Here is a 26,522-nt window from a genome sequence, read left to right as displayed (position 1 = left end):
GTGCTTTCCGTCGTCCACGATGGCAAGACGATCTCGATCAAAGTAGCATCAATATTTTGGAAAGCTGGCAGCAAGCAGGTGACTACTCATGTACACTGTCGCATATATCTGACTTCATATGTGAGATGAATATTACAAGTAATTGCTTTCGAGTGAACTTTGAAAGCGATTGAAAGTAATGCGACACAGTGCACGAAAGCACGAGTTCTTGAGACGAGCACCGAAGATGCACTGATAACACGACAAACAAAGCAACATTTTATTACGACGATAACTTAAAGCCTCCGCTGTCTATCATCCTCTGCAACCCGGCCTGAATGATGGGCCTAAGTATAGCTAGCTTAACGGCGGTGGGTGGCCGCTCGAAGAACATGGTGACTGGCCTGCCCGAGATGGGCGCGAACGTTTTCACCTCGATCTCGACCGCGTCTACGTACACGATATCTAGCGACGTGATCTCCACGTGTCGGTTCGGGTCGTTCCTGTTTACTCGCACTCCGACGTCCATCTCGAGTCCGCTGAGCGTGTAGGAGACGTTCCTGTCGCTGTTAGCACCGAACAGGATGGAGCGCCTGCGGTGCAGCACGATCGAAGGCGACAGCCTGAGCGGTAGCAGCGCTTCGGCGACGCTCTCGTTGCAGAAAGTCTGCGGGGTTCCGCGCAGCGACAGCGTGTCAAGCCCGTTGAGCGTCACGTTCATGCCCAGCTCCTGGCCGATCTTGAGCGGCCTCGGGTCCTCCAACACGCGCTTGCCGAACGTCAGCAGCAGGTTGATGGTGTTGGTGAACTTCTGCGTGCCCTTGCAGATGTGCTTGGCAAGCCCTTTCTCGCGAGGCTTCGAAGCCGTCGGTCTCTTTGTCGTCGTCGTCGTCGCGATGTCCTCCTCTTGAGCAGCGGCCTGTATCGGCAGCAGGAGGACCAAGTGCAGCAGTGTCAACAATAGTGCCAAGGTCAGGGCACGCGCCGGACAACGCGCGGCGGCTGTTGCAGAACGCCGCCCCCGCATCTGAGGAGAGCGCCTGTAAGGAAAGGGTGCGAGAGAAGGCGAGGTTTGCATAGATTGAGATCCAAACTTCCTGCATAGCTACCGCCATTGAAAGAGGAAAAAAAAAGGAAACAGAGAAGAGAGTGAGCGGCGGCTACGCAAACGAGGCGTCGCGGCGCGATCGTGACTGCCGTGTAACGTTGTTCGGTATGCGACGCTCGATGCGCCGTTGGCCGCTCTTTCAAGTGCGGCGACGAGGAAAAGGTCGAGAAGCACACACGCGCGCGCGCGCGCGCGTCAGCCTTACGTTACGTGAGTATCGGCGCTGGCGCTATAAAAGAAAAAAAAAAAGAAACGAGAAAATCTTCTTCGTACGCGCTCTGTGCCTTTACGCGCGCAAGTATCCCGGAAGGTTTTCGAGCTATAGAACGGAGGCGCGATGTGATCTGAAACGAGATGGCTTATCTTGCCAACCACGTAAGCATTAGTGACGTACCCTGTTTATGGACGACCATGAATAACTAAAAGAAACCTGTTCTCGCGCGATTTGTAGAAGTGCCGTGGTGCAACGAGTATACGTAACCACGGCCTCTAGGCCGGAATTAATGCGTGATGAAGCCCCGCTGTACGTCGAAACCCTTGAGTGTATATAGCTACCATGATGCTTAAACGCGTAAGTTGTTTTTTTTTCTTAATAATGTTCGCCTTGCTCCTTGATGTATTCAAGGAATAAGGTTGATACAATGGATGACCTAATGGTGACTTATTTAATTCAGTGCAGTGCTAGTGGACGCTTCTTCCAGTAATAAAGATGCAAGGTTAATAACCATTTAAAAAAAGTATAAGAAAAAGAAGGAGGAAAAATAGAAGCTATAGTGCAAATAAAGAGTCAGTTTTTGTTAGTTTGTGTCAGTCTGACTGGAGGAAGAGGTGTGCGACATGTGGATGTTGTAAAGCACCGCAGGAAGTGGGAACGGATATTGTACGCTAGACTATGCCTTCAGCAGCTAAAGGTAACAGCTGTCCGCAAAATATGCAATGGGGATTCAGCGAACCTCGGCTGCAACCAAACAGCCAACAATAGTGCACAGAGAATTCAATTCCCGACGTTCTATTTTAACCGAGAAAGGCCGCTATTTGAGATAAACAGTGCACTCTGAAAAAAAAACACTAATATTAAAATATTTTTAGGAATGACTTAAATTCGAAGTTCCATTGATCGTGCTGAGCGCTAAGAACTAAAGCCCGAACAGCACACTAGCCCTTCTTGCTGTAACTGCTGCTGTTGTAACCAGGATGATATAAAATGCTGTTTGTACGAAGCGCCTTTCTGCCTGCGCTACAAGAAAGTAGAAGATGCCACACCAACAAAAACCCATGTAGCTACCCTCATCGCTATAAAATGAACTGAAAAGGTGTAGCAGTCAACGGAAATATAAAGGAATGCAACGATATTTCTTGTGTGCATGGTTCGATTTGTGTGCACATAATTTATGCAGCTGCCAAACTCATATGGGCATGCCGACGCGAGCAAATGTCTGGAGACCACAGATGTGGCAAAAAAGAAAAGAAAGAAATGCGAACGCTGCGGCCGGGACCGAACCCGCAACCTCGTGCTTACGTGGGCAAAGCCATATCCACGAAGCCACATCGACAGGCATTAAATGTTCCCAGACATAAACATAAGGGAAAGCAAGATTACGTCAGGGCAAGCCAAGCCGAATCGATATCGACACTATCGTAATGAAATTGTTTTTCAGTGTCATGGTGCTGTTAGTCTTGAGCAGCAAACTCGCCTGGTTTCCGGCAATGAATGATGACGATGACGATGATGATGATGACGCAGGAGCGCGAGCTGGCTTTATCCTCCAGTTCATCATATTGTCCCGCGTCCACCGATCTGGTTTCGGCCTGTGGCCATTTTTCACCGGGTTATCGCAGTTATCAAATTATTCCTCGGCGCAAGGCGCGCCTACTCTATCCTAAAGCTATTGAATGCTGTCGACGATTCCACAGCAGTGTCTTGTCTAACCATATTGAACGCCCAGTGAGAATAGTGCACATTCTCATATGCGTACGAGTGCCAGCGATAATTAAAAAATATACGGTGGCACATGCATGTGTAAATAGCTGACGGACTTAACCCGTGGGATCATCTGCGGTGACCGACGACTGAGCGCGCGCCGCAATCGCCATAATTCGAGCGTTGCTTGTCTTTCTGGCCACAAGTTCGTTCAATAAAGAGTCAAATTCGTTGCTGAGACATTTGGAAGCGTTTAGTTCTTCGCAAACTGGGAGTCCGGAAAATCAGCGACTAATTTGATTTCCCTTTCAGTTAAGCGATTAGGCATTCATTTAAGTAAAACGGACTTTATTACCCCTTTAAGGCCCTATATAACTCGAAGTCTTCAAACCTTCGTTTAAATACATTTCTTGCATCTTTGTATTGTTTAAAACAGACATTATTTAAGAATCTTGATTTTTTTCAGTACTTCTCTTGTGTCAACAGATTTAGGCTCCACGCTGGAATTCAGAAAGAAATAGAGGTACGGGACCAATATCGACTGATTCACATGCGAGTCTTCTCGGAAAAGTACAAGCCACTTCAATTATCTTGTAAACTGCAAATGCAGCTAGTGCTCAGTAGAAGCGGAGAAGGAAACTTGGTACGTGACGTCATACTGACGTCGCAGCAAACCCGTGAAATGTTATCTTGCATTTCTCTCTGTCTAAAGCACACACACACACACACACACACACACACACACACACACACACACACACACACACACACACACACACACACACACACATATATATATATATATATATATATATATATATATATATATATATATATATATATATATATATATATATATATATATAGCGTATACGGTATATATAATAGCGAGTATTACGGAAATGTTGAGCTAAGGTCTGTTTATAAGTGCCTCAATGTGAACTGCAAGAAATTTTAAATGAACTAGTGCACAGCTGATCTAAACAGTAGGCAGGGCATCCTTCCTGTTTAATATATTATTTGATTTATTGACTGGTTGAATTAGTGACTGAATGATTCTGAATTGAAAATGTTGGTAACATGTGTAGTATGTCACCGGCTTCTCTGCAACGTTGAATTGGTAAATAAACGGTAAGGAATGACAGGCGTATAGTATATATATATATATATATATATATATATATATATATATATATATATATATATAAACCTACTATGCCCCACTATATATATATATTAGTGGGGCAGCCTGGCTATAAACCAGGCTGCCCCACTAAAATAACGGCTTGAAATCAGTGGTGCAAATGGAAACAGTCATGTTCCAAACGCGTCGCACACATTTTGAGACAAGTGGGGCAGCCTGGTTTATAGCCATACATATATATATATATATATATATATATATATATATATATATATATATATATATATATATATATATATATATATATATATATATATATATATATATATATATATATATATATATATGCATGGCTATACACCAGGCTGCCCCACTTGTCTCAAGATGTGTGCGACGCGTTTTAAACATGACTGTTTCCATTTGCACCACTGATTTCAAGCCGTTATTTTAGCTTGCGCATATATATACGCGATGTCTGAAAATTAGATAGACGACAGGCTTCCAGAATTTATTTGTCATGCACATGAAAGAGATGATAGCAGACCTGCCGAAGTGCCCCCCCCCCCCCCCCCTAACACCTTTTTTTTTTTTACAGCAGCAACATTTTCTTGCAGAACTCGACGAAGGAACAAGTTTACTGAATCACGCAGCAAACCCTGGCACCAGGTGAAAACATGAATGAAAGTTATTCTAGCGAAAGTTTCTGCTACTATTTCAGCAGAAATGTGAATATAATATTAATAATTTTTCTCGCGACATCTTTAACAACTCTGGAACTTATATAAACCTCTCGGAAGTTGTAAAAGTTCTCAATGTTCTTGACACAAAATAAGAATGCTGTTACCATCATTAAGTCATAATATTGTAAATCAGTAGAAGCTTGTACAATGAAACCCCGATTTATTTAAGTCATTAGGACCTGAAAATTATATAGTTAGATCGAGGACTTCGTTATGTCAAAAACATTTATAACACTCTTGCGAAGACTGACATCGTTTTACCCAAGAGAAAAATATTTTTTTTTGCCTGCATACGCACTTATCGCAAAGAGTGAGCCCACTCAGCGTGTCGCTTGCACTTCGCTAAAAAAACAAAAACAAAAAAATTCGTTAAATTGGGTTTCGGTAAATTGGAGCTGGCAGCAGTATGCACTGACATTCCAGGAATATATACTTTACACTTTTCTCCTAAATACAGCTCTACTACTTAATCCCTATGAGAATACAAACAAATTGGGGTTGGAAGTAATGAGTAATGACTGAAATTATATTGATCAGATATTCTTCCACTATTAGCCTAACTCTTAATCTGCTAGCCTTCACGTTACATGTGTTGTGTCAAGATGATGTTACAGGAAAACAGATGGACGGACGTCATAGATGTTTATTATATCCACTTTAATCGTCCGAAGGACAGAATACAGTTACAGAGTGAGCCGGAGACTGAGGCCCTTGTGGTGATAAACTTCCTCATAAACTACTTTCAGGCCACTGTACTTCCTTTACCAGAAAGCAGCGCGTGAGCTGAGACTAGAGTCTGTCAGCTTCATTATTCCACTTTGTTCCCGGTAGTTCTCTGTTTCTGAGTAACGCGTCAGCCACGCATAAAAAGGTTTAGCAGTTCTGTCTATCTTTTCTGCCTCTCTCGCTTTGCTAACACTCCGGTGTGGGAACTTTATCCATCTAATGATCTACTAATGCTTTCCGCGTCCGCGATACTTGTAACTGGAAAGCTCCCTCGTCCATCCATGACATTACTTAACTATCGGCACGGTCCTTAGCATAAAGAAACCATTTCTGCTTTCGCTGCGGCGATTCTTTTGCGTACGTATAGAGCACTCAACGTGAGCGAGGCAGTCAAAGTCCCGAGAGGGGACACAGTTTTCGAGCTGTATATGTTAAAAACAAGCGCGCGGGTGCTCGTGTTTCACTCTGCCCGTGTCTCTCTCGATCAGGTCGGGATGGTTAAGAGCAGTAATCAACAGTTGTCGAACAAGGGACATCTTCGGGACGAACGTTTCGACAAGCGGACTTCTCTTTGTCAGGGCGAAATCAACTCGCCTTGACGAAGACAAGCCTACTTGTCGAAGCTTTGGCTTCAGAGACGTTCCTTGTTTAGTCACTGTTGATCATTCCGAGTCACAGTCTTCCGGTGAACATCGATGTTTTTTGGATTAAGAGCAGTAAGTGTTTTGCCCACTCACTCGACGCTGCTGCTTCTACAGGCTGCGCTGTCGTCGCCGCGTTGCCGTTGAAAGCTTCCGTCGTTCTTCATCATCGCACTTCGAGCAAAACGACCACCAGCTAGTTTCGGACCCCGGCGCGGCCTCGCAAGGCCAGGGCCCTTGGTATGGCGGCCGCGGTATAAGCTGCCACTCGATATGCTCACTTGGCCGATTTGATTAGGCGCCTCTCATAATCGATGCAGCGTCTCTTTCACGGATCGGTGAAACGTCTGCCGCGACTTCTCATTTCTCTCCGGCACGAGGAACACGCGCAAGCGTCAGGGCGGGAGAGGAGTGGTCACTGGACAACAAGCGAACGCATTCGCGGCTGTTGAGAGTGCCCTCCCCTCCCTCCCCCACACTCTTTCTTTTTTTGCTTTGACCACCTTGACTGAGTGCCATTTGGCCCGAGGGGTCGGCTTGCTCGTTCTGCGAGGACGACGGCGACGCGCGTTTGGTGATGCGTACACAAAACGAGGAGCGCGGATTGCGCGCGCAGATATTGCGTGTATCTGCACTGCTTCCAGTGCGGTTGCGATAGCGTGGACTCTTAGATTCTATAGCGATCTGGCAATACACTCTAAGCTACTTCCCTTGGAGACAAGGCCCCTAGCGAAGGTTATATATAACCGAAGTAACAGGATTGGAAAGAGGAATGGTTAGAGAGAAAGAGGAGGTGCCATACATGAAACACATTGCGTATACCCTCTCTTCCTGAAGGAATCTGCACTGTGATGTGAGAAAAGTGGTCAAGGTCGTGCCTGAGCTTTCTTACTTACTTCCTATCTTTTTACTTATTTCTTTTTCAAATTTGGCTTCAGATCTGTTTGTATTATAGGGAATTACAGCTTCGTGTAATCTGACTTGCGATCGCTGAGGAGTCTGTAGCATTTAACGCGTACCTATAGGACAATATTATTTCTCTTTTTATTATTTGGCCACAGTGCAACACGGCGTAAATTGTAAATAAATTAAACAGAGCACATACAAAATATTGCTCCTTGAGTTTAGAGCCCTGTGGCAGTTCTTAAAATGCAATTCATTTATTCCAGTCTCAACAGAACGCGGGAGAGAACCGACTAGCTAGGTAGAAAATAGGCCTGCTGATTATATAAAATTTTATTATTTTCGCTTACTTCTTTTTGTAGGGCTAGCATGCTTCTGTTCCTGCTATTACCTTTGTGTGTTATGTTTGATTCTCAGCATTTTTTTTTCGATGATTCCCGGAAGTGTTGCGTTATTACCTCTATATATATATAGCCGGATATAAGGGACTTTTTCCAATGTGTTTGCATTTTATAAAAACGAATAACCAGAGAAACACGAGACAACGTTGACACTCCGATAGCATTGCTCACTGAAACGGTAGACACCGTTCCGAAAAGGGCATTCCTGAGCGGGGAAGTTAATTTGCCAGATTTCGACTGGACTATCAAAAGTAGATAACATTCATCACGCGTCTACTATGTGTTTAGTGAACACTTATGTGTTCTTTGTATTTCCCAGTATGTAAAAGGTCCTGCGAGACATAATGCCATCTTGGATTTAGTCTTATGCAATGGCCCCAACATTGTTTCTAAAGAGTTTGTGAGCCCTGGAATCATTGACCATAACGCCAGTGTGACAGATTTAAATATATGAGGCGCCCAAGTGCTGGAAGTAATTCCAACAAAAATATGGAAGTATAAGCATAGAGACTTTGACGCTATTTCTGCGGAATTAGAACTGTACTTCCCAACATTCATGCACTTAGCGCAAAACTATTCTCTTTTAGCGTTGTTGTGCACTTTTCATGATAAGTTATCCTCTTCACGATAGGTTACTAGAATTAGTTTAGCGGTATGTGCACTTTAGAATGCTAACGAAAAAGAAGCACTATACAAAAACCGTGGTTTAATGGCCATATCCGTAGGTTGGTGAGAAAAGCGAGGCGTTCATACAAAAAAAGAATTGCTATAACTTTATTTTGTCTAACTAGCAGGAAATGCGAAGCGGAAGCGTGATCCTCAAAGTCACAATAAAAAAATAAGCATTAATTTATTTCCCACTTTAATCATAGCATGAAGAAAAGCACAACAGAGTTTTGGAGACTGTAAAACAGAGCCCGAAAGATGATATGAGTGCTCCTGCTTTGACCATGCAGGTTAAAATCATAAATACTGATAGAGAAAAGGCTGAGGCTTTTAATGAATACTCCACGTTGGTATTCGCTCAAAGTGTGCCTGGCGAGGTGGTAGCACTTGCCGTAGCCTCACGCAGTCTTCAATGCCGGACGTTCAAAGTGACGTTAACGGGGCTGACTGCGTGCTACGACACATAGACAGAACGAAGGCAGTTGGTCCTGGTGGATTATCGCCGGTCGTTCTTAAGAATTTTCATACCGTTATTGCACAGTATTTGAGCATTATATTCGACATCACACTTAACAATGAAATTGTTTCACACGACTGGGGAGTTGCAAAAGTCGTACCGGTGCATAAATCAGGGGACAAAAAACTCGTTGAGGATTCAGGCCGATCTCGTTAACAGCAATTTGCTGCAAGTTGTTTGAGCACATCATTTACAGTGAAATGGTCAAACAGCTTGATTCAATCAATCAGCTTTTTCACGCCCTCTCAGCATGGTTTTAGAAATGAACCCTAATCTGTAACGCAGCTAGTTGAATTTCAGCATTACGTCTCACGTTTTTTAGCCTGTAACTTCCAAGCAGATAAATGTTCCTTCATTTCCTTAACGCTTTCGACACGGTGCCACTGAAGCTATTAGAATTTGAGCTGCTTTCTGTAAACATAAATCTTAATGCAGTTAATTGGATCGAAAGTTATTTAAATCATCTCCAACAAACCGTGTCCCTAACGGATCAATATCATCAACCGTAACCGTGATCTCCGCTGTTCGGCTGTTCTTAATTTATATTATTAGCATTGTTTAAAATATTACATCTCCCATTTGATTCTTTGCAGGTGACTGCGGTGTGTTTGGGGAAATAAAATGACGGAAATGTACCGAAACGTTGCAGAGTGATTTATGCACAATAGCCCAATGGTGCCAAAAATGAAATATGAGCCTAAACGTCTGGAAATCTTGCTGCATAGCATTTACCAACCTTGTCCATAGATTAGGCAGAAGTTAAAACATCAATTATAGTTGACTAATTATTGTATATATACAGTAATTAGCAACCAGTCGGGCTATAAGTACCTTGGTGTCTACTTATCTGAGCACATCGATGTTGCAGTGGCAAGGGCGACTAAGATGTTATATTTCACATGAGGAAATTTAAAGCGAGCTTCACAATCTTTAAAACAAACAATTTAATTTTGGTACGCATGATATATACTAGATTGTGGTTGTGTAGTATAGGACCATCATCAGCAGTATGTCATCGATAAAGTGGAGAAAGTGCAAAATAAAGCTGCTAGATTTTGTATGTAGTATCATCCGTACACGAGTATTCCTTAAATAAAAATGTCATTGGGGTGGCAACGTTTGACGATAATAAGACAGGAATTACGGATTAAATTTTTCCACAGTATCTATTACAATGAGACTGCCATTAAAACCCACAAATGCCTCTTAGAACCGACGTACGTCTCGCTTCGTCGATACAAGTCAAGCAAAATATTAGAGTACCCGTACAAAACACGCACTTCTGGATATTTGTCTTTTTTAAATAGCATAGGAAGGGAACTGGCTTGCAGATGACGTTGTTAAAACAATTTAGGATTATCTATTTCTTTCTCTTCCTTGTGGCAATGTCAACATCAATCAAATTATTTTCCCCTGATGCGTACTTATTGTATATAACGTATTTTGTGTATATTTATGTGTGTACTCTACTTACTTTTGCATATTTGCACATTTAAAACGTTTGTATCTTGTATTAGAATGTATTGTTATTTGTGCTATGTTATAATCCATGCTTCCACCGTTGCGCAATGTCTTTTGACATTGTAGGAAAAATGTAAATAAATAATAAAAAATCAGTGGTGGCTTAGTTATAAAGAAACGGTTCGCAAGATTTGCTTGGGCATAACTAGTAGTAACGATTGGCTAATAGTGATACAGACGTATCCGCAGTGAATGGGTTTCAATTTTCAACAAGTGTAACCATTGGCCACATGTAAGCCGTAACAATAATTGGACACCTTTTTCTGTGAGGCGGTATGACAGGACATAGTGTTCTGCCTAGCTGAATAATGCAAACCTCATGTTCGGAGGCATCTGCTAACGTGAGCTGCGTTCTCATTGGGTATGAGGAAATAAATTTCCAAAAGTGGAGCACGAATGACGCCGTGACGAGCCACCGCGCCGAAAGCGCATTCCAGTCGTCATAAAAAGGTTGCGCTCAATGTGCCTTTGACACGGGCACGTGATGGATCACGCGTGTGTAGCACCTTCCGCTCCCTGTCCTTCTATACTTAACTTTTTTAATATATGTATCACTCGCCACATTTGGAATATACTATGTGTCTCAGATGCTGTCACGGAAACGTATGCGGTATCGATATGCGTCACTTCTTGTGCCATCTGTGGACCAGCATGCCAGGCGTGTCGTGTAAGGCAAGCCTCTCCAGACTAGCTTTCATAAATGAACTCCCCGTACCCCTACATAACGTTTCTTTTTTTCGAGATGCGTTGGGTCATCGAAATCAAAATGAAAGGTTCATAGCCTCGGGCAGAGCTTATCAACTTCGTGGAGCGCTGTCTAATGAAATAATCTCTGGCATGTCAATCGTTCACACTGGCCATGCGTACTATCTTATGAGGGCTCCGAAAGCTCTTACCTACAGAAAGGCCCTTTCTTTCTTTTTAATTTGCTGTCAACACATTCAGGAAAAGGGCTTTGGAAGAGTGGACCATAATCCAACGTATTAGTGAAGCATAGCGCCGATAGCAGCTTCTCGCAGTGCACGTTTTGGCAACTTAGTCTAACAGCCAGGCACTTAGAGCATGTGCAGTACCGGTTAGGGCACATAGTAGGGTGCCTACCGACCAAATGCACCTACCACAGTTCACAACTTTTGTTTATTTACATTTAATAAATGCTCGAGCGAGCTCCTGCTTTGATAAGGGCCCTTGCTTGATGCTCGTCCGTCGGGAAGGCGTAAACAGTCGCGTCCCTCATGGACTTCTGCTACCAGCGAGTCGCGTCCTTCAGCAGCTCAATTTAGTTTGTCTGAATGAAACTGACCGAAATTTATTGCACTGAATAAATTAGCACCATTTTCTTCTTGTACGTCAGAGTCGGTTACGAGCTGACAGTCTTTAAGCATTGCTTCAGGATCAATAGTCTGAACCTTTGCGTCCAAAAGTTAATCATCCTAATCTTCTTAAATAATTCTTTAATTTCTACGTCTAGTCGTTTCAAAATGTATGCTTCTGTGGTTAGCGTAATACCGAGGAAACAGCTTAATTAACGCATCTTTTCTATTTAAAAGAATTTCAAACAGTTTCTTCCAAAAATCCTGCATGTAAAAACAGTGAATCACTCTTTAGTCACAACTATACGAAGTCACAGACAATGAAGCCGGGGAACGCTTAGGGAAAACTAATTCCTATTTATAATTGAAAGGTAAAAAATACTAAGGTAAAGGGAGATAATAGTGGGTGAAAAGATAACTTTCTGCAGGTGGGAGTCGAACCCACGCCTTCCGTTTTAGGTGTACCGTGTACCATTTAAGCATCCACAGCCGCCATCCTCATTTCAACTTTATTTTCCATTTTTGTTTGTATAAAAGATTAAACCAAGGGAGCGTTAGCCACGTGTGCGGAGCACCTCTTTAACCAGGTGCAGGCGTCACGTGGTACGAGAACGTAGGGAGCGAGCAACTGGTTGACAAACCTTCGTATACGCTAGCTCATAGCAGCAGCGCTGCCAAATTCGAGGCTCTCGCTCTGCAACGGAACGGAGGAAAAGGGAGACCCGAGGGGCTTTGTGCGAGAACTTACGGACTGGTTTCCTGCCTTTATTTACAGCGACAGCTGTAAATGGTACGTCGGCCAAATTTTCTAGCGTCCGTCGCACGAGTCCGTCATAATATTCATTTGACAGACGAGTGAGCGAACCAACGCCTTTAATAAAACTGTTTCACCAAAATAAAGATGCGAAAAGAAATAGAGAGAGAATGAGTTATAAAGCAAGACAATAAATGTACACGTCACCTGAGCATACGAAGTCGTCTCAAAGTAAGACGGTGTTTGTCTCTGCCCTAGGTTCAGGATTCGTCCACGATGTGTCAAGCGTCGACCCTCGTCGTGCCATCAAATCCATGGTCATCGTTATTATTGTCCTCGTGCCGCTTTCGTCGTACTCCTCGTCATCGGGCCATGCCATTTCGATCGTTACTTGATTAATTATCTGGAGTGGAACTTCATCTTTTTGTTTTCTCCCTACTAGCGAATTGCATCGCCATCCCCACATCCAGCAACCAGGCAAGGAACATGCAACTTTCTTATCTGCCGTGGCACAATGGAAAAAAAAAAAAAATCAGCCTGCGCAAACAATCCCTGGGCTTCAGGAACAACCATCGTCAATTCTCGGAACGGGCCTCATGGCCACGGTCGTTAAGCACAGGCAGCGAGCCGCTTCCACATCATTGATGCGGAAACACGGAAAAAATAGAATAGCAAGTGAGGAACGTTCATTCCTGAAAAGAATTAAAGAAAGCAAGTCGCTCCCATTTAGTTATGGTCTATTGACTCTGGCGGGGTTTTTACTAGACATGCGCAGATGTATAAAGTTATGTATGGTTTCCGTACACGGAGGAAATTGTTCCGGATGTATTCATATTTCATTATCAGCCTCGGATGTTCACTCCTGGGAGCTAGCAACCTTGATTTTCATTTTTTTATCCGACGCTATCACTCGATATAAAAACCTGAGTTGGCTCTTTCAGGAACACATATACTCTTAGAAATTGGGTTAGTAACCAATATCGACCGTGCAAATGATTTATGGGCATATTATTGCATGCCGTTCGTATTTAAAATCCAGGTGCGCCTGTCTATGTTACGGGCATTAACGAGGGTCTCTAAATCGATTATGTTATTGCGGACTTACTGTTATAGTGAAACGTCATTTGTCATCCTTGACGGCTTGAGCTTTCATACTGTTTTACGAAGAATCGTAAAGGAATCGAAGCTATTTCTCAGGCGAATGTTGCAACTACTCCACATCAGTTTGACCATGTCAAATGTCCGTAAAATAATATAGGCTCGAACGCTGTCTTACGCGTGTTAGTCTTGCAGCGGACTTGATTTGAGTGTAATGACGACGATCCCTCGGACGTGGCCGCCTACGTGTAGGTGGAAGGGGTAATTGTTACAAGCTTCACGTGGGTTTACTACCTTTCATGTGGATTTGGCTTACTTACTGGGGACGAGACCGCAGCGCTCAGGGGCACTGTATATGAAGGAAAGTTCACACGTACAACGTTGTGTAATAATTTAATTCTTTATTTGAAAAATCTGCCGAGGTAACGCGGTGGCTTTGGAGTTCTACTACTGAGCACGAGGTAACGGGTTCGATCCCGGTCGCGGCGGCCGCATATTGATAACGGCGAAATGCAAGAAAGCTCGCGTACTTACATTTATCTGTACATTAAAGAACCCCTTTTGACTAACAATTAATCCGGGCGCCTACACTACGGCGTCTCTCATAGCTCCAGTGTTGCTTTGGAGCGTTAAACCCCATGAATCAATATGTTTCCTTCGTAAAATGTACTCACGACAACGTACTAAAATACCGTTGGTTGCTGGTTTTTATCAGCGAAAAGAACACTGTGTAAACAGCGCAGCGAACGCAGACAGCGTAGTTGTAGAACTCTGTCAGTGCAATGCATTGGATCGACGACGATGACGTAGGCAGCCCCACTTCTCTTCCGTCTGCATGACTAGACTGCGATATATTTCTTTCCCCAAAGTCTGTGGTCATCAGGCTTTCGTTCACGACTATACCCATATATCCTTGGCAGCTGCATAAATTATGCTCTCACAAATTGAATAAGCTATATATAAGAAATATTGCTGCAGTCCCTCACATTCCCGTTGACCACGGAAACGTCGCACATGTCAAGACTTGCTGACAAACCTGGTACGCCTGCGATCGGAACACATCCTAAGGCTGCTAATGTTCCAAGTTGAACGTATCCACTAAATTATTTCGGGAGAAGAGTATAAGCGTTTGTACTTAAACGGTTCTCCAGTCAAGTGCATGTTTAATACGGAAGGCGAGTGCCCAATAGGTGTTTTTGACCTCTTATAGCGAAGCTGCCACGCTGCTTCACAACGGAAATCAAAGTTTCCTGCTGTTTCATTACGGCACTGCTTTCGTTGCTGGTTGTACGAAGGCGTTCACGTATTTACAGACTAAACCCGCCGCGGTCGATGAACATCTGCAATGCGGCTCGAACTACGGGCGCCAGCAGCGCGATCTTTCTCGTCATGCCGGGCAGTTGAAAGAACGAGGTGAGTGGCGTGCCGGAAAAGGCCGCGAACGAGCTCAGCTCCACGTCGATAGCGTCCACGTTCACGACTTCGAGCGACGCGATCACGAGACGACCGTTGGGGTCGTTCCTGTCCACTCGCAAACCCACGTTGGCTTCGAGTCCGCTCAGCGTGCCCGAGATGTCCTTCTGGACGTAAGGAAGGTACGGCAGCGGGGAAATCAGAGTGAGCACGATGGTTGGCGACAACCTGAGCGGAAGCCACGCCTGCGCGACGTTGTCGTCGCAAAACGTCTCTGCCGTGCCCCGCAGTGACAGCGTGTCGAGTCCGCGTAGCGTCAAGTTGAGACCGAAGTTTCCTCCGACGTCCAGCGGCCTGGGCTGGGCCAGCACCCGCCGCCCGAACGACAGCAGGAGGTTGACGGTGTTGGTGAATCTCTGCGATCCCATGCAGATCTTCGTGACCAGTAAGGACTCGCGACGTTGGCGCGCTGATGGTGCGGCCTGCACTGAGGCTCGCCTTGGGGGCAGCAACGCCAAATGCAGTAGCGTCAGCGAAAGGACAAGGGACAGAGCGTGGCCCAAAAGAGGAATGGTGGCCGCCCCAGTGGACATCAGAGGGTCGTCACTGTAAAGAAGGAAAAAGAAGCAAAGTTTTCTGTTTTGAACGGAATGAAAGTCGCCTGGACTTTGGGACATGAGATTGGAAGATTTTGGAACATTTTGAGCACCCGGCTATCACGTCCATACGGTGCGGATGCCAATCACCCCTGTGGCTGCGACTCTGTAACAGAGACTTTATGAAGCATAAGATGCTTAGAATCCATTTACGGAGTAGAGAATTGTGCCACTTTGTAAACGGGCAATAAGTTCGCAAATGCATTGCTAACGTGCACCTAGAGATACGCATCAAAGTATTTTATATCATGGTATGCCCTGCCGCGAGTCCTTCGCTTAGCTAGCTTGTGGGTAATGTTTGTTACCGAAATTCATGCAAAAAGTCATAGTCGATGAGGTGAAAAGAGAGAATGCTGATCATTTATTATATATTTTTTGTTGGTGAATGTGAAGGTTTACTTAAGCAGCTAGGTCCTTTCAATTATTAGGCGATTATGCCAAATCACACTTGGCTGCTGCTGCTGCCGCCTATTCCTTACACATTTAGTGTGGTTCCACATATGGCTCCGCATATTACCTGGAACTTTTTTCTTTTGCAAACCTAAGCGGCATAAAGTCGCGAGTTCAAGTTACCGTGGCACACCGCAACACTATTTTGCCGCTAAAACACTTCGTATTTTGCGTCATGTACTTTCCTAACAGTTCCGACACATAACGGGGACGGCGAGAAAGAACGTGCAAAAGCATGAAAGTTCCCTTCCTTTCTCGTAGTTCGTGTTTTGCGTGCGCGGTTTGTACATACGACGATGAAAATTTCTTTAAAGCAGAGCAACGACAAGTATCGGGAGAAAGATCGGTGGTTCCGAGTGTGATCAATGATGCACAGCTGCCTTTGTCGAAAAGGAAGCAAGGTAAATGGCAAACAGCTTGACAAACAACTGCGTCAGGTGCTCAAGGGCACGGGGGCACTACCTTGTACGCGCGCTGTTTCCAGGATGGAACGATTTCACACTGGTGCAGACGCCTGCACGGTGGTGACAGCATGAGCAGTGCTTTTTACAAACATTCTATGAGATTATGTATGAAATATTCGCGCGAAACTATATAAGCATCAGAAGAGACCGTTCTTTGATCTTTCTGACTTTCTGCATTTCCATTCGTCATAATCATTCTATATGGACTAAGTTGATAATGTCCACGTGCTCTTTATTGAGGCAAGTGACTTATTTACTCCATTGAAAGCGCCTCCAGCCCATGATTTGCGACGGAGGTTTTGGACACATAGATTTCACTAGCTCCTGGATTGAATGGGTAGAACTGTACCCCTCTTCGCAATCTAATACCCCTGTCACACGGGCACCCGCGAACTCCATGTAACTCCCTCGTCTTTACGTCAAGGAAGCTGCGCTCCGCCTCACACGGTCTCCCTTGCGCCAAGGAAGTTAAATTGAGATTTCGGCGATGACCAACCATTACCGCTGGATGGAGTACTCTCGTTCCCAGATAGCAACGGCTGCAAAGAAAACCGCTCTAATAAAATCGTCGCAACTGGCTCACTTACAAATTTTAGCATTATTGTTTTTGCCTTGGTTTATACGCCACGTAATTGGAGTTTTTAATTTTGTTTTTAAGGACATTGCTCCTGTACCTTTTACACAAATGCTTCGTCATGCCGCATGGGGAAATGTCGTTCCGACATTTCGTTTGTTTATCCGCTTTGTCACTCATCTGGAAGCAGTTGAGTTCACCGCGAATACACGCACACGCCCGATTACACAGCACAGAATCGCAACTCGAGGCGCACCGTTCGAACAACGTGACCCACGCTGCCCAAGCACGAAAGCAAGAGTGCAGAGTGGCCAGCATCGCTTTCAACTTCGCTGTTCTTGGAAAACAAAGGTCTTGCGGTAACACATTGCAAACTTTCTCGCTGTGATTTTATTAGATTACATGCTGCGTTAAAAGCTACATTTAACGGCTACTGCATATGTGAGCAGTTGTGCGCGAAAGTAAACGCAGCAGCGCTGTTTTTGTCCCATGCGGCGCCCTTGGAAAGCTCGCATTGGGCCGTGTAGCACGGCCGCAACTCGATTGCCGTAAATCTCCATGATAGAGTTTCATGTCGACGGAGTTCGCGGGTGCCCATGTGACAAGGGTACAAAACACCTGAATAAAGGTCGAGCATGTTACGCCTCCTTTAGAGTGAATTCACACCTATGACCAGATTACTAATCTACGTGCGCGCGGACGGTGACGTCAAGTGACGCGCAACCACGAACACACATAGAGAATATTATTATTATTATTATTATTATTATTATTATTATTATTATTATTATTATTATTATTATTATTATTATTATTATTGTTGTTGTTGTTGTTGTTGTTGTTATTATTCGCTACGGGCACCATTGCTCTGCTCGAGGAATCTTCAGACGAATTAAACACAGCTTTAGAACAAAACATGTTTGCATGTGCATTGTTTCTCGCTACTTCTAATAATTCGACACTGTGAACCAAGAGAGAGAGAGAGAGAGGAAGATGGAAAGGCAGAAAGGTTAACCAGACTGAGTCCAGCTTGCTACCCTCCTACACGTGGGGACGGGAATGGGGAGTGAAAGAGAGAGAGAGAATATGAGTGTATACCGCACTTTCACATGCACTACGTTATGTGCAGGATGTCAATAGTCGGGCACTCAAGTCTGTTGCCTTCAGGTAGTGAAGAAGCGCTCGAACTGCTTTCTGGGCTAATGAACTGTGAGGCCAGGCTCGGAAGATTTTTGCTTCTGTAAATGGCTTGTCGTCCAGTCTATTCAACGCACACTGGAGAGTCCGACGTTGATTATGAAAGCGAGAACAGTGGCACAGAAGATGACTGATGGTCTCTTCACACTTGCACTTAGCGCACATTGTTGAGTCCGCCATTACAATACGATAGCTGTAGGAGTTGGTGAATGCTACTCCTACCCACAGCCGACACAGTAGTGTTGCGTCACGTCATGAAAGCTTTGCTGGCAATGTAAGTTTCAGTGATGGGTCGAGGCTGTATAAACGACACTTAGAGCTCTGTGGCGTATGCCAGTAACTTAACGTGATCGTACGAGCGAGACTGCGAAGCTCTCTTGCAGCGTCTACTCTCGATAAAGGTATAAGGAGTGTCGGTGCGGCAGCCTGGGCACGTCGGGCAGCGTCATAGGCGAGGTGATTACAAACAATGCCACAATGTCCCGGCAGCCACTGGAAGATGATATCATGTCCTCGTTCAGAAGCGCAGTGGCAAGTTTCGTTGATTTTAGACACAAGCCGTTCATACGAACTCCTGCTTGAAAAGCTATACCTGCTCGGTTTCAGGGGGCCATTTTACCAGTTCCTAAATAAACTATTTGTACGGCCGCTCGCAGGTGATATCATTAGGCAACCAGTTATTCACCAATGACAAATTACCTCTGAAAGCTGGAGTGCCCCAGGGCTCTATTTTGTCTCCTCTTCTTTTTAACATATCTATAAATGATTTTTCGTCAGCTGCATCGAAGTGTATGATATTTCAGTATGCAGATGATGCTGTCCTTTAAACTAAACATGTCTGTTACTCAAAAGCAGTTGCGTTGCTTCAACATAGTGTGTACGATGCAATGACCTGGTTTGCTCACAACTGTTTGTCAATAAACAAGAAACAAGCAAAAATGTTGTGTTTTAGAAATCCGCTTAAAACAATTGTTGAAAATTTACCCTTGTTTCTGCACTGTAGTACTTGACAATCGTGTCAGCGTGCCCCCGTAGAATATGTAAACTCCATTAAATACCTTGGTGTTTTCTTTGACAGTGATCTCTCGAGGAATGATCCCATGACATATATTTGCAGCAGGCTCATAAGTGTTTCATCGCAGCCTTTTAATATTAAATCCATTGTACCGATGCCTGTAAAAATCTATATCATGCATGCCTTAGCGTACAGTGTCTTATGTTGTGGCCTTACATTGTTCGGTTTTTGCTCTTCTCGAAGGCAGTGTCGAATTGACAGAATTTTAAAAAAGTATGTTGAAGTCCATTGCGTATAATTCCTCCTCAGCCGACAATGTGAACTTGTTTATACATCTGGGTCTTCCGTCATTTAAAACTTTGTTCACTGAAACGGTCGTGGCAAGACATCTTTGGAACTCTGTTTTTCAAACAGGAATATATTGCTCCCAGTGCCCTACGGTAAACGTTGCGTTTTATAGTACCGTACTGCAGCACAAGATTTGGTAAAGCTAGTAGGTATGCTTAAGTCCCAAGAATATTCAATGACCTACCTGATCATATATTTACTGCAACCACGAAAAGAAATTTGAAAAAATTGCTGAAGCACTATAAGCTATGTACGATACTAAATAATGTTCTTTTTTCTATTTTTTGTATTTCTGTTGTCACTGAAAGTCACGCAAGCCACTTCGTTGGCTTTGACGGGCCTGCCTTCTGATGTACTAAGATTGTAAGATGGCATCATCATCATCATCACCACCACCACCACCACCACCACCACCACCACCACCACCACCACCACCACCACCACCACCACCACCACCACCACCACCACCACCATCATCATCATCATCATCATCATCATCATCATCATCATCATCATCATCATAATCATCATCATCATCATCATAATCATCATTATTATTATTATTATTATTATTATTATTATTATTATTATTATTATTATTATTATTATTATTATTATTATTAATGGCAACATGTATACGCTACAAAGAAGGGAAGAATAAAAGGAACGACACAATATGTCACATTACGCGCACAGATAAAGGAGCACTACATATGAGGTTCGAGTCTCGTAGTTAAAGGAAATTCTAGGAAATACATTGTAGGCCTTGTATAGAAATGAAGCTCTACCCCTTAAAAATAAAAATCCTACACATTCATAAACGCACACGCACACTTATATAGATGGTCCTTGGCGCGTCGAAACGAGAGAAAACCTATGCGATTTTTTTTTTCACTGTAAAACAAGAAATTACGTTTCCATTTCGTGATAGCATTGAGTATTGTCGGACAATTTGATGATATATTGGGATGCTGATGTCGAAGGCGCCCAGAAAAAAGCCATGCAATGCGAGAGCCAGAGCTTTAGTAAGCGTAAGAGCCCCAACGTAGCAAGGCAGGCATAATGCAGCCACGCCGGGCGACCTTGGACGAAGGCACGAAAGCTAGAATACAGTGCAGGGGCAACAGCTGCACAAGCAAATTGCACAGCTGGGAGACACACATTCCTTTCCCGCTCGCTATAGGCAACGCCGCGACAGTCTTGCGCAGCCTCCTGCAACCATTGAGAGACGCATTAACCCTTTGATGGACAGCGCGACATACCAGCCCGACTTTTCATGGCAACTTCCCTTCAGGGGAACGGCGCGATATATAACAGCCACGCTGGAACTTCTCTGTGCAACTACGCTTGTGGTCCTCGTGACAGCATTTTTTTTGGGGTTTCATTGCAGTTTTATCAAAAAGGAGGCACAGTTGCAGCCATTGCTCGTTTCATCTTCCCAAAGCAGTCCCTATTTATCAGCATACTGATCAATGGGCACTATTTGGTGCGAAGCGTTTATCCTGCACTAGAGCAACGATACGTACAAAGCCGACGTCCAATTTCCGCTACATTTATTCAATTAAACATTTTCAAGACATCTTTCCGTGACAGCTTTGTGCTTTTACGATTTTCGTGAGGTTAGGCATCGGCAATTCGCCGTATCCATACCTACCAATAAATAATTACTCAATTATTAGCCCCACGCACGCATCATGCGCTATACATGAGATTGGCGTAGCCTTTGAAGCTTTCGATGGAGCGCAGGTCTTCCGAGAACTGTTGTTATAATGAACAGTCCTGAAAGACGATGCTGGTATCACGGCTGCTCAGTAAACGCTACGCAAACATTCGAAAGACGCGCACGCTGCTTCATTAGCACACTAGTGCACATTGAGACGCTTCCGATAATTTTTCAGGCAGGCGTGAAGGGGAACTAGAGGCGAGAAACGAAGTTGTGCAATGGTTTTCTTGATGAACTTACCCATGTGGAGAATAGGACGCCCCACTTTTTTTTATTTATACGTCTCACTTTCTTTTTTTTTTTTTTCGTATGTACAATCACCTTGTCAGCTTTACGTATTAACATTGTGTGAAAAGTACGCGATAAAGAAAACGCTTGTAATGTCCCAGACAGAATACGATGCGATCGGCTGTGTTGCGTCCCTGAAAATTTTAAATCGAGAAAGTATAGGCGAATAGAATTTGTGGAATTCATGTACAGTCGGCATTTAATGTTTACGGTCTGTGGAATGTGGAAAAGAAAGCTGAATATTGCCGCAGCCTGCGCATGCACCATGGTATTCTAATTTCTAGTATGTACTGATGCATTGTATTGTAATGTACGTTTTGTATAAGGCGGACATTGTCAGCTCCTGACTGGAAGCTTACCATTATCGTTAAAAAGGAAAGTGTACAATCTATGCATTTTGCCGGTCCTGACATATGGGGCAGAAACTTGGAGACTGACAAAGATGCCTGAGAACAAGTTAAGGGCCGCGCAAAGAGCGATGGAACGAAGAATGCCAGGCATCACGTTAAGAAACAGAAAGAGAGCAGTTTGGATCAGAGAGAAAACGGGTGTAGCCGATATTCTAATTGACATTAAGAAAAAAAAAATGGAACTGGGCAGGTCATGTAATGCGGAGGGTAAATAACCGGTGGAGCATTAAGGTTACATAATGGGTCCCAAGAGAAGGGAAGCGCAGTCGAGAACGGCAGAATACGAGGTGGGGCGAGGAAATGAAGAAATTTGCGGGCGCTTGTTGAAATCAGTTGGTGCAGAACAGGGGTAATTGGAGATCGCAGGGAGAAGCCTTCGTCCTGGGCAGTGGACATAAAATAGGATGATGATAATGCTGCTGCTGCTGCTGCTGATGATGATGATGTGAACAACATAGTGTTGAACGGTTTTATTGACTGCGGTCCCGAACTGCTCTGAATTTCAACGTTTTCTGAGGTCCAGCCGCTCGTGAATCTTGGACAACGACTGCATACGCACCGAAATAAAACTGTAAGGCAGCAGGCTTGAAACGTTATCATTGTGCAATAATACTTCATGTATGCGTTCCTGGTTGTTCTTTGTCCGTGGATAAATTCTACAGCGACCTTTTGTAAATAAAGAGCGCTCAGAGAGCCGATATGATAGGACTTATCGTTCGATGGCTTTCTATGTTTGTGGCTCCAAGTGGTAAATGCTGATAATAGTGGTAGCACAACCCCTCCGACGCAAAAAAAAAAAGAAAAACACTCACACGGGTGCTGCTTAGCCTTCAGCACGTCACACCAGCAGACACAAACTCGAGTACTCGCATAACGTCAGTTTGGAATATAAAGGAAAGCCACAGTATTACTCATCCAGACGCTGGTACATTATTGTTCGCAATCCATCATGAACACCTTTGAAATCAGCATATAATCAACAGAATTTCATTAACTGGCGAGTTGCTTTCTTTGCCTTACAGCGCGTATCGTTGATAGTAACTGTTTAACCTTGCGCCAAGTAGTCCGACAGAAAGAGCCGCCGAGTCAGTCTCTGGGCAGCGAGGCGAGGTGATGAGAAGGGGCAGGGGTAAGGTGCCTGATGTGTGCTCTGAGCACTCCCAAAGTAATGTGAGCCGTGTCTGGGTATAGTCCTCAGCAGTTTCAGTAGTTTCGGCTTTTGATGTGCATCGTGGCAATCCACGACGAGCACCGAGTAACTGCCATCGGATTAACATATCGGTTTCTAGCGACTACCTGCATAAATATTGTTTGCATGCGCATGAACTAATTGTACTTTTTTAGTGGTTGACTCAACCACAAGTTCGACTTTCAGTACCAGGGATTCGAGCGAACCCAGTACATTCTCGTCACCGGCTGCCAAAGAGCTATCTCTGCTCATGCTGCAGGAGACATACAAACGGCATCTTCAGGTTTACACTGATGGCCCTACCACTGTGGGTGCCTCTTCACTATCTGTGATCTTACCTGCAAAAGCCATTAGCCTAAAGTTTAAGGCCTCCGACCGGACAACGTCGATTGCTGCAGAGCCTGCTTTTCTTCGTTGAAGACTTCGGGGGATTCGCGAGTAATCGTATATAAAATCGAGCACCTTCACTGATTCCAAGGGAACACTACAGTATTATTGGGATAACAATTACACATGGGATCCAGGTGAATTTTCGCTGTCGGAATCGCCATGATGTTCTGTATATATACGTATGTTTTATGTTTACCTATGCCGTATATACAAGATAGATGCAGAAACGATTCTATTGCCAAAGTTGCTAAATCCAGTCATATGTTCTTGACCGTATCTCACAGAACTTTTCAGAATTGCAGTGCGCAAACAAAAATTAAAAGCCTCTTTCACAGCGCATGCCTTTTATTTTAAATATTCTCTTATTATTGAAATGTGCGAAACAATATTAGTGCTCGCAATCTGAAAGTCATGTAATTTCACTTGCGTCGCTCTTTACGGGGCAGCGCTGTGGCGCCTGTGAGATGTCGTTACAGGCCCCATATATACACAGAGTGTTAACCCTTTTAAGGTTGCCAGAAAGTTTGGCGCACCCGCGTATCGCGCGTCATCGTACAGTTATATTTAGAACACCGTCCTATAGCAGCTCAAGCACAATGCTAAATCTTGCTCTGTCAGTGCTACGCCCTTCGGGCGAAACTGCCAATTTTCCTTTCTTTCTGTTCTTTTTTTTTGCTTTTGACCCGACGACACTGAGCACACAACTATAGCGCTTGGAATTATTGATGGCTGTCATCAACTTGCCGAAAAGGACAAGAACGTCACTTTTCAGTGACTTCCCGGCCATTGCGACATCATGGGCAACCAACATGACAACGAAGCTCCTACTTTTCAGTGACTTCCCGGCCATTGCGACATCATGGGCAACCAACATGACAACGAAGCTCCTAGATCTGATCATGAAAAGGACGTGCAGGAACCCATCACGCTTTCAAGAATAGATGCAGCAACAAAGCTCCGCACGCTCGCGCGTGATGCCACACGGTTAATGCTGAACGCTCCAGGTTTCCGGCACACCCGACTGCGTCGCTCGGACCTGCACTTCGGACTCCGCATCTCAACTGGACCATTTCGAACCGAGACAACTGTTCTCTGCCTACGGTGGCTTGCTGCATACTCGACGAATACTTTTTGCTTGCCGCATCAGAATGGCCGACAGTGCTGCCTGTGACGATCGCGGCAGCCAGGAAACCACCGAACATGTCCTTTGCCATTGTCATCGCTACAGCGTGAGGAGATCTACGGTCGCTCGCGACCGCTCTAGCACGCGTCGAAGACAGCAACTGGCGACGTCGACGACGAAGGCGCGGCTGAGGTTCTACGTTCAAGCGACTTAATTGACGGCTCTTACACGCCCGCTTCTTGGTGTTCGAGTCTGCGTGCGTGCGTTTTATTCCCCCTGTCTTTTCGTGCACGTGCTTCCCTTTTCCGCGTATCTTCCCATCTTTGTCTCCCATTAATTCCACCCCTCCCTTCCAGCGTTAACTGAGAAGCAAACTAGATGTTTGCTTTCCGCTTAACCTCTCACATCTCAATTATCTCTCTGTGCTCAAAGTACTGCTTTAGTTTGGCTTATCTCAGAAAACACGCCTTGACCAAGAGAAGAAAATACGATAGTGATTGGGCGCGTATTCACAAACTACCTAGTACGCTAGAGTCGTTGGTTAGGTTAGGCGCCAGCCAATGGCGGCAGCTAGCACGTTATTATCAAAGGAGGCAGGCCAACACCCAAAAAATAGTTTTTTTTTAACTTGGCGACGCAGGTACCAAATTTTTTTTTGTTGGAAGCACCACAGGCTTGTGGCTACCCCATTTCATTTTTCAGAAAAAGAACAGGCATTATCACAGACCTCCACTATAAGTACATCTGAAAACTACAAACTATAAGTAGTAATTTATGAATTTTAGCCGTTATGTGCAAATTTATATGGAAAAAAAGGATCTTACCTGGCGCCTCCTACGGGCGCCAAGAAATTAAACACTTTCTGCAGAAGAAATGAATGAATGAACGAATGAAGGAATGAATATAGGAAAGAACAAGCTAGTCCGTTTCCTCGCACTAATAAACACATGTTTCAGGAATACAATATTTTTTTCTTCTCATTAAATGATCTGAAACATGCAATGATGCCCTGGGTAAAGAACGGCTGGTTTCCAAATAGTCTAAATATGCCGCGTGCTCGCGACAATTGCGTTACATAAAGCGAGCATTCCAATGACGAATCCACTATGACTTCACGCGCATACGCGCGCGTGCAAGATCTTTCAAGATGTATTAAAAGAGGGCATGATTTGCGTAAGCTACACGGAGGCGGAAACAGATAAAGAAAATCTTCTCACTTCGCGATAGGTTGTGATAAAGGTTTTCAATCCATGCTACGCATAATAAAAAAAATATAGATGCCTTCGCCTTGCCATTGGACTACGATGTCGATCTTTCACTGGAAAGTATCCTTAGGATGCGTCTCTTTAATGTCGTGACCGAGGACTGCAGGTTGACAAGCCATTCACCACGTTCGGGCGCATGTTTCGCCCGCCTACACTCGGACGCGATAAGGCTTGTGAATTCGGCCGCTGGCCAACGGAAGAACGCTTGGCTGCTTAACTTCTACAGCAAAAAGGCGAACACGCGATGCTCATCAGTTCGCACTTGCGACGGCGAGCCGCTTACTAACGCACCTGTACTGCACTCAACGCAGTGTGACTGGTTCGAGCACTCACCTGGCTTCGCTGCGCACCTCCTGGTGTCGGACCAAACGTTGCGGACGTCCCTGTTGGTCCACGCATCAATCATGCGCGCGTGGCTGCTCGCGGTCTCCAGCTGCCGCATGCGCACAATGCAACTTTTCGATCCGAGTGGGGTTCCGCATGGAGTCCTCGGCGGTAGAGATCGACTGGCTCCTCAAATGAGCCCTTCTTCTTCCCGATCTGATCACCGGCAAGCCATCAATGTCGCTTCCGCCCTCCTCCGAG

The 26,522-nt window shown here is 44.6% G+C and overlaps 1 protein-coding gene across 4 annotated transcripts; it reads right to left on the bottom strand.

The window, feature by feature from the left end:
* Nucleotides 1-235: 235 nt before the first annotated feature.
* LOC129380058 (uncharacterized) lies at nucleotides 236-26,522 on the bottom strand. Of its 4 annotated transcripts, XR_008614798.1 has the most exons (3): nucleotides 26,271-26,522; nucleotides 12,542-15,451; nucleotides 236-1,019 (listed from the first exon to the last, which is right to left on the bottom strand). XR_008614798.1 is itself a non-coding variant. In XM_055076827.2 (2 exons), exon 2 carries the CDS (start codon nucleotides 1,004-1,006, stop codon nucleotides 263-265), a length of 744 nt encoding a protein of 247 aa, XP_054932802.1. In that variant the 5' UTR covers nucleotides 1,007-1,019; nucleotides 26,271-26,503; the 3' UTR covers nucleotides 236-262. The 4 variants fall into 4 exon arrangements, 3 of the variants coding, with proteins under 3 accessions (XP_054932802.1, XP_054932801.1, XP_050044501.1); XM_055076827.2 differs by lacking the exon at nucleotides 12,542-15,451 and having other exon boundaries at nucleotides 26,271-26,503; XM_055076826.2 differs by lacking the exon at nucleotides 26,271-26,522 and having other exon boundaries at nucleotides 12,542-13,532.

This window comes from Dermacentor andersoni, chromosome 2 (genome assembly GCF_023375885.2).
Source record: "Dermacentor andersoni chromosome 2, qqDerAnde1_hic_scaffold, whole genome shotgun sequence".
In the NCBI taxonomy this organism is placed as follows: domain Eukaryota; kingdom Metazoa; phylum Arthropoda; class Arachnida; order Ixodida; family Ixodidae; genus Dermacentor; species Dermacentor andersoni.
Note: the sequence above shows the minus strand (reverse complement) of the source record. Positions and strands in the feature narration are given on the sequence as shown.

Bases quoted from the DNA above. Each gene is read 5' to 3' on its own strand.
- LOC129380058 (XM_050188544.3), bottom strand. From the start codon at position 6,429: ATGATGAAGAACGACGGAAGCTTTCAACGGCAACGCGGCGACGACAGC. The intron at 1,020-6,355 runs GTGAGTGGGCAA...CTTTCCTTACAG, and splicing joins TGTAGAAGCAGCAGCGTCGA to GCGCTCTCCTCAGATGCGGG.